The 8,855-nt window shown below is 38.8% G+C and overlaps 1 protein-coding gene across 5 annotated transcripts in view; it reads right to left on the bottom strand.

Moving 5' to 3' along the window:
• Positions 1–8,855, bottom strand: part of LOC106522390 (potassium voltage-gated channel subfamily KQT member 2) — a 35,112-nt gene that overhangs the window by 19,172 nt on the left and 7,085 nt on the right. For all 5 annotated transcript variants that reach the window (XM_014015374.1, XM_014015375.1, XM_014015376.1 and 2 more), the window contains exons 2-9: positions 7,124–7,214; positions 6,598–6,724; positions 5,799–5,974; positions 4,378–4,503; positions 3,583–3,693; positions 1,287–1,382; positions 1,098–1,192; positions 620–679 (exon numbers count right to left, since the gene is read on the bottom strand). In XM_014015374.1, the coding sequence (XP_013870828.1) occupies positions 620–679; positions 1,098–1,192; positions 1,287–1,382; positions 3,583–3,693; positions 4,378–4,503; positions 5,799–5,974; positions 6,598–6,724; positions 7,124–7,214 (882 nt within the window). The remainder of the gene's footprint in view (positions 1–619; positions 680–1,097; positions 1,193–1,286; positions 1,383–3,582; positions 3,694–4,377; positions 4,504–5,798; positions 5,975–6,597; positions 6,725–7,123; positions 7,215–8,855) is intronic.

An 8,855-nucleotide genomic window follows, 5' to 3' on the forward strand; every position in this document is an offset into this window, starting at 1 on the left:
GTTCAAGGGGTATGAATACTTTTGCAAACCACTGTATATATATATACACTGTATACATAAATATACAACACTGCAATCAAAGTGTTATGGTTGAGATTCCTCAGCACTAAGACTGGAAAAACAAATGGATTCAAGCAGTTAGAAGTTAAAATGAGACAAAAACAAATTAATAAAACAAGAACATTTTTTTTAGCATTTAAATCAAAATGTGATGGAAAATAGAAATCTGTGTCCATAATTATCACCAGCTGGGGGCAGCAGCAGATATAAACTGCATGCATTTGACCAATCTCCACAGCCGTTGCAACTGTAACTGTGGTAATGAATGGCCAATAACTATTTATTTTTAACCTTTAGCTGAGTCATGCTTGTTTCCTATTCATTCTATGTTTTAGCTTTAGGTGATTGTATAAAACGAGATTATTTCAGCCTCATGTTGAATTCAGTTTGTGTTGCTTTGTTACAAAGATTCACAAATTTCATTCATTCCTGTGATCTGATATTTAGTTTAAAGACATTGCTGTTTGTCTTTTCTCCTTCTGCATGATTTTGCACAGATATCTGCACCTTTGAACCTTTATCATCAAAATTCATGTYGTCATCATCATCATCTTCATACCTGAATGACTTGCTCTTCAGGTTCCTCAGAAGGTCCAACTGATTCAGAGGYGGAATAACTCTGGGAAAAAGACAAATAGTTTTGTTAGTTTTTTTGTTTTTTTCTCTCATTCTGTCAAGATGGTTTCATCAGCCTGAAAGGTCAACGCTCGCCTTTAAAGCTAATCTTAATCCGGTTTGGCGGTTATCTGTTCTGATGGTTTTCAACTTTTCACCTCAAATTAACGATGGAGTGAAATGGAACGTGTGCAGCTTCCAAGAAGAGATGTTCAAATTCAGAAAATGGTGCTTCAAACGTAAATGTGTTTTGTGGAAGTTAAGTTGAAAAAAAAWTTTTTTTTCTAATTTAAACAACTGAAAACAACAAACCAGACAAAGACAAGTGTAGACATTTGGACATCACTTCAAATACAGGASGTAAATAGATTCCAGTTTTATCCATGTTTATAAAAAAATATGTCAGTCTGAAACTCAGTCACCTGTACATTGGAACGGCCACGGTCTGCTCGTAAAAATCCCAGGTGCTCAGCAGGTCTGTGCGGGAAAGGTTGGTGGCATAAAACCTCCAAGCAGCCTGGAAAGAACAAAAACATTTTTTAGGAGCACAAATCAGAATAAGATATTTATTTATGGCTGTGTGTATGATTCAGCCGCTCTCAGACAGAAACCTGGATGAGGCCGGCTGCAGGGTTCCGTCTCTTCTCAAAATGTTTCTGCCTGTGCTGCTCCTGGACTTTGAGGGCAAAGCCAGAACCTAGAATGCCCTAAAAAAAAAGAGGAAGTTCAGATTTATTTTGAGGAAAAGAAAAGATAATGCACACTGAGATAACCAGTTAAATCCTGCTTGTAAATGTCATCAGCTGTCTAAACATGTACAGACACCTACAGGATCTGACAAATAAAGAAATCTACCCTTAGAGAATAAAGGTTTCTGGGGCACAAGTGGGCAATATTTTATTTCTGAATAATTTAGGTGACAATTCCATGCTTTTCCTCTTGTTTTTATCTAAAATAACAAGCATGCTCATGTCAAAATGTCTCACTGAACACAAAATACTGTCCTGAAATATCAAACTTACTTTCTGTAAATTAGAACTAACTATTTAAACTATATATTTCACTGTTTAAAGACAGTAAATGTGGGTAAAGTTCTCCTTATCTAAGCTTTCATATTTGATATGGTTCTGCCACTTCAAACACAGACATCTRCAAGCTGGCAAAAAAAAAGTTTGGACCACTTTTTTTGTCCAAATTCTTCAGCTTTAGACTTCCCACATGATCATTTGGTTACAGCGTCATCAAAACAGGGGCGGAGCCAGTGGGTGGCCATGGTCACCACAGACAAATCTTTGGCCACCTCATTGGTCACCCTGCTGTACACACCCCTTCCACAGTGAAACAACCTTTAGGGGTGTAATAATCCTCCTGAACAGTTGGTGGCAGTGTTTAACAGTTTGAAACATCACCAAGCTCTGTCCTGATGCATCTCAGTAATCCAGGTAAAAAATCAAAAAGAAAAAAATTGTATAGGTCTTCTGGACGGGTTCTTCTCTAATGAAACGTTTCGTCTCTCCTCCAAGAGACTTCTTCAGTCTGAGAGTTTCAGGCAAAATTCAGGCTTTTAAGCACTGCCTCCATGTGACTGATACTCACATCACATGGCTATCGTTGACACCTAATTAACACCTATTGTTAACAGGGGGTGGAGTGATACTGGCAATAGCAGCGCTGTATGAGGGGGACAACTGAAAGCGGAGGCCTCCACCTCTAATTAATGATGGACGGTCTTTCTTCACAAAAATGGCTTCTTTTACTCCTCTCTCAAACCAACGTTCCTCTCTATCAAGAATGAGAACATCCTCATCTCTGAAAGAGTGACCGCTGGCCTGTAAATGAGTGAAAACTGCAGAGTTCTGGCCATTAGATGTAGCTCGTCTGTGTTGGGACATTCTTTCTTTTTTTTCTTTTTGATCACCAAGCTCTATCACTGAAGAAGATTAATGACAAGGACGTGATGGTTTTCCTTATATACAGAACATATGACGATGTAATCTGACTTATGGTGTCAACTTTTGGATTAATGGTGACAAATGTTTTTTTTTTTTTTTKTACATGTATAACACATTGTCATTTTATGTTCTGAAGGCTGCATGATGCTCTGTGTTTGGTTGCGAGTAGACCTATCACTAAATCGTAAAAAGTAAAATACCCCTCTAAATTCACTGTTGGTAATTATAAATATTGCACACGTTCATTGTAAAATTATTAATATTAGTTTAAAACATGCAGTTGAGGGTCATTATTTGTCACAATGGCATATTATAATTAAAAATAAATCAATACAATAAACAATATAAAAGTAAAAAGCACCCTTATAGTCATTGGATGTGATAAATTGTGTCACATTAATTAACCTTATCTCAGCTAAAGCAGTGAGTTTAAAAACAGGATGATGGAACTAGTTTAATAAATAATTAGTCTCTGAAATAATTACTATATTAAGGATTTATTTATGCAAAGTCTGTTTAACAACCTGGTAAAGTACACCTTCATTCAACAGTGTGTCCCCCCACTTTTAAAATGGTTCTGACGCCCATATTTATAAAGTAGTCACTKCCTGTATAAGGACGTAAGAAAATGACAAAAACACGAAGATCTGCGGAAACTTTCAAATTAAAAAGGATGTAATTTTCCTGGCCACCCCTGTGTGAGTAGTGGTCCCCGTCTGGCCACCCCTGAGAAAAATGTCTGGCTCCGCCACTGCRTCAAAACATCTCATGACCTCAAAGAAATTCTCAGGAAGCAATAGGGAAATGCAGGGAAGTGCTCCGGTCTCGATGGAAAGCGCAGTGCAACGTCAGTGATGAGCACTTCCCATTCATCTTCATCAGCACTTTGAAAAAATGAAAGCCTCTTAACGGCGCACGGTTTAAAGRATTATGTCAAACAACTCGACGCACTCACAGCAGGAAGAGCAAAGAAAGCCACGCCGATCATACAGAACGCAGCTCCGATCATGCGCCCGTTCCAGGTTTTGGGAACTTTATCGCCATAACCGATGGTGGTGAGCGTGATCTGGAGCAAGGAGTAAAAAACAGTTAGGATTTTTCTTTTTCTGCAGCTAAACAGAAAGTAAACAGTGTACGTTCTTTTGTTGTTGTTGCGTAATACAAAAAAAATGTGCAAAATAAATGACTGATATATAATATTACTGTATATACAATTTATATAATAAACCATATGATAAATGCAACAGCTTCCAAACCCAGGAGCATTTGTGTTTAATGAGGAAACAGCAGCTAATGTTTCAGCAGTTCTAATGAAAGCTTATTGTGGAAACGTTTGCTGTCTGATGAGAATGCACTTGATTCTCCTATTTTGTGTTTAYTTATRTGGCTTTATAAACTCATAATATGACAAAGTGCTACAAAAATAAATCAAAAAGTCAAACTGAAAGCAAATACCCATCTGAGTTAGAAAAGACAGTTCARTCATTTGTAAATTTGTAACTGTACACTGGAACAACATGTCAACAAAGCAACGTAAATATATAAATTAAAATGTACAAAACTAAACAAAAAAACCAGCAAGTCTTTAGTGAATATTAGTTATCAGAATAATAAAAACAGCTTCCTAAAAATGGCTTCCMATCAGGAGCCGGTGCAGTCACTTCAAAGTGCCGGATTGTTTGGGACCAATCCTTCACTAATCCCAAAACTCTAAAATGTCARCAGAATGACGTGTTTTACTCATTCTTACCAGTCCCCACCACAGAGCRTCAGCATATGTCTCGAACTCGTCGTTTGATTCCTTTTCCACAGAATAAACCAGGAAAGAAGCCAGGATGAGGCACAGAAAGCCAATATACCAGGCTGTGATGAGCTCCTGCAGGGAAACAAACRCAGTGAGGATCAGGGAAGTAATAAGGGACAGTTGAGGGAGGGGGGGACTCACAAAGACACCAATGCAGCCTTTGTTGACTTGTAAAAGCAACCATCCCATAATAATATCAGACATCAGTGCACGAGGCCCATGCTCTGTGTGGTGTCTGATCGACCTCTTTATTTCCCTCAGCTCCAAACTTGCTGCAGACTTCCTGTCTCTCCGTGTAAAACCACACACATGCACACAACCATAGTTGTCTACGGGGCGCCGAGTGTAAAATAAAATGTTAAAAATTTCACTAACATGTTTTYACCTCACTTTCTGAGTGTTAAAAATTTCCACTAACATTTTATAGTTGTTTAGCTCACTGTTCTTACATTTAGCTAATTTGTTAAATTTTAATGTTAAAAAAATATTTAAATTTTAAATCCTAAATCTAAACGTAAAAGTTAAATTTTAAATATTGAAGTTAAATGTTGAAGTTCACATTTAGGTATTTTGGAATGGACTCCTTTGCTGTTGGTGCTCGGCTCATGTTGTGATGTCATCATCCTGAGACGTTTGCAACCGCCAGCACTCCAATGCAACTAAAGCGTCTTTACATCAAACTTGCAGTTGTGTCTGAGATGCAGTTCTAGACCACAGGGACCACTCATATTGTTTTTCATGAACACATTTTAAATTTAGATTTTAAAYATTATCTTCAGCAGCGTTAGCAGCAGCTAGCGGAGGCTAGCAGCGGCCATTGTTGACGTTTGTTGCTGATGCTAACCTCTGCTAGCCCTTCTATCACTGCTAAAGATAATATTTAAAATAGTGAGCTAAATATTGAAAAATATGTTAGTGAAGTTTTTCAGCGTTTCATTTTTGGCGCCCCATAGTTTTCCACATCTTGTTATGACCTCATTTCAAATCTTGTTAAGGAAATCTTCTTCTTAATGGTAGGATAGAATGAGTTACAATAAAAGCAAATGACTGCTGAAGTTTTAACTTAATCAAATAAAAATGTCAATAACCGGTTTAACAGCCATTCTTTTATGCAATTTCATTTGGCGTTGGGGAACTAATTTTACTTATTTTGTTGCTTTGTTGCATCAAACTGTAATAAAATCAAGCTTGTTATCTTCCACTTAGTGCTGACCTTCTCAGTAACCACAGTGGTGTTTCCCCACTTGATGCAAAACCCACTAATGATCTTAATGATGCTACAAAAGAGGCTCGAATGAAGAAGAAAGTCTTCATTTTGGTTTAAGATGAACCACTCTGATCAAACCGCGAGAAGTGTCGGGGATCACCTTGCTGTGGGCGTAAACCACAGATCCCAGGAGTTTCCAGGTGCCTCCGCGGCGATCCATGCGCAGCATGCGCAGGATCTGCAGGAACCTCAGACTTCTGATGGCCGAAGTGGCAAAAACATTCCCCTGAGACCCCGCTGCCAGTACAGACACTGAAGCGATCAGCACCATGATGTCTGCAGAAACACAGAAACTTATTTTACATCAGTTTAACTAAGTTTACTCTAAAAATCATGGAAACTCGTTCAAAGTCAAAACTGCCTGAGTTATTTGTCAGTTTCAGGCTTTGTTATTGTTATTAAACAAAAAAAGGTTTCCATGGAAGTCCATTTCCACCACTTTTATCTAAAAATAAAATGTTACTTTATATCTGCAGTGTTTTTTGACAGCAACAAATAATTCAATTCCTTTGTTTAACCTGATTAAAACCACATTAGATCTCATTTGCAGGAGGGATCAGAACACATCATGGTAATTACAAGATACTATCTTATAATTACAAGACATCTTATAACAAAGACTTAGCATCTCGTAATTATAACTAAGCATTTTCATATTAAGACTTAGCATCTCAAAATCTAATCATTTCCACAATAATAAGATGCTACAGCAGCAGCAAATTTTAGCATTTTAAGATAGCATCTCATAATATTGGGATGATAATTCATATTTTGAGGTAATAACTCACAATTATAACTTAAGTCTTTTCTTGAGAGTGGTGGAAATGAGCTTCCATTTGTGTTTTTGAGCTCTCTCGCTCTCGCAGCAGAGTAAAAGAAATGACTTTTTGTTTTCTCACCTATGACACAGAAAGGCTTTCTGGCGAATTTTAGCCTCCCCCTCCATCCTCTGTACCGACAGCAACAACCAGCAGACCATATCCGAACAATGTACTCTACTCCGAACACCACGATGGTCACAAATTCCTGCAGAGTGAACCAAAACTGGGCAGCTAAAAACTTTAAACCTTTCGTTGTAAACATGAACACTTCGTGAAATAGTCTTAATGAATTTGGTTGAAGAGACTTAAAGCACCCTCTCCCCCCGGCTCAGAAGCTAATACAGTAAAYGGTCTCGCAGCACCTTTGTTAAATGTGTTTTTCTTGTGGTCAGAAATACATCAATCAGCTTTTTGCGGCTGTAGTGGCCTGCCTGCTCGCTGCGAGTCTTTGGAATCAAATAACATAATCATCGTCCTCTAACTGGGTGGAGGAGAGACAAAGAGCGTGTAAGGAAGCAAGATTTGTTGGAGTGGTATAGCCTGCAAAGCTCAGACCTTGGAGACTCCCGGAGCAAATGGTTCAAATATGCAAACTGATACTTACCAAGATGTACAAGGCATTCTCTGACTTGTCTTTGTGCTCTTTGATGGTAGCAAAGACAGAGAGGATGAGACAGGAGAAGACCAAGAAGAAGCTGGAAGAGATGAGAGAAACATTTTAATCTTTACTGGGTCACAGTTAAACTGTCAGGATGTATTGCAAAGTTTTCTTTATTCATGAGGAAAAACATCAGCTGATCAGCTCTCTGTTTACAGCTCATGTGATGTCATGGTAAAATGATAAATGACCTGAACTGATAGAACTCTTTATCAAGTCCCATTCATACATTCAAAGGGATTTTATCGCTAAATATTATGATCAGTGAGTCAAAAGAATCAAAGTACATGACACCAAATGAGTCATGACGAGCAAGTAGTTGTAAGATTCAAGATAATCTAAATGCGTAATTACATCATCTTTAAGTGTTGTGATTAAACTTTGATTAATTGATGTGCCCTATGTCAAGTAGCTGAACCCCAGGAGAAATTAAAAAGAAAAAATAAGTAAGGTCCTCTGGATGGGTTCTTCTTTAATGAAACATTTCGTCTCTCCTCCAAGAGACTTCTTCAGTCTGAGGAGTTTCAAATGAACTCAGCCTTATAAGCACTGCCTCCACATGGTGGACAAACAGGTTAGTCACATGCAAAAGAGGGCCCGGTCCATCGCCTAACAATAGGCWTGATTAGCTCTATTGTTCATAGAGGGTCATGTGCTCCATCACCTGACTTATTGGTTTGGATGCTTCGGCTGTGGTTATTTGGTGTCGTGTTATGTGAATGTAGTGAGTGCAAGTGGGGCTCAACGCCCCCTTGTTTTTGTCTTTCTTTCCCCCTTTGTGTTGGTATCATTGGGGCCCTGATTCATACCTTTTGCTCACAGGGGGCTGAGTCATACTTGCAATAACAGCGTTGTAGGAGGACAAACAGACACGAAGGCCTCCACCTCTGTTTAATGGTGGATGGTTTTTCTTCACAAAGATGGCTTCTTTTACTCCTTTCTCAAACCGACGTTCCTCCCTATCAAGGATGAGAACATCTTCATCCTGAAAGAGTGACCACTGGCCTGTAGATGAGTGTAAACTGCAGAGTCCTGGCCTGTAGATGAGTGTAAACTGCAGAGTCCTGACCTGACACCGTAACTCGTTTGTGCTGGCTCATTCTTTTGAACAGTGGCTGTTTTGTTTCCCCAATGTATGACTGATCACAGTCCTCCTGACACTTAACAGCATATACTATATTTCTCTGTTTTTGCCAGGGAACTGGATCTTTGGGGTGAACTAATCTTTGTCGTAACGTGTTTTGGGGTTTGAAAGCCACTGGGACGTCAAGTTTAGAGAATAAACATCTCAGTTTCTCTGAAACTCCCGCCACATATGGAGTCCTGGTTTGCAGATGAGTGTAAAATGTAGAGTCCTGGTTTGTAGATGAGTGTAAACTGTAGAGTCCTGGTTTGCAGATGAGTGTAAACTGTAGAGTCCTGGTTTGCAGATGAGTGTAAAATGTAGAGTCCTGGTTTGTAGATGAGTGTAAACTGTAGAGTCCTGGTTTGTAGATGAGTGTAAACTGCAGAATCCCGGTATGTAGATGAGTGTAAACTGTAGAGTCCTGGTCTGTAGATGAGCGTAAACTGCAGAATCCTGGCCTGTAGATGAGTGTAAACTGTAGAGTCCCGGTATATAGATGAGTGTAAACTGCAGAATCCCGGTATGTAGATGAGTGTAAACTGTAGAGTCCTG

The sequence above is a fragment of the Austrofundulus limnaeus genome, unplaced genomic scaffold, assembly GCF_001266775.1.
Source record: "Austrofundulus limnaeus strain Quisiro unplaced genomic scaffold, Austrofundulus_limnaeus-1.0 Scaffold128, whole genome shotgun sequence".
NCBI lineage: Eukaryota > Metazoa > Chordata > Actinopteri > Cyprinodontiformes > Rivulidae > Austrofundulus > Austrofundulus limnaeus.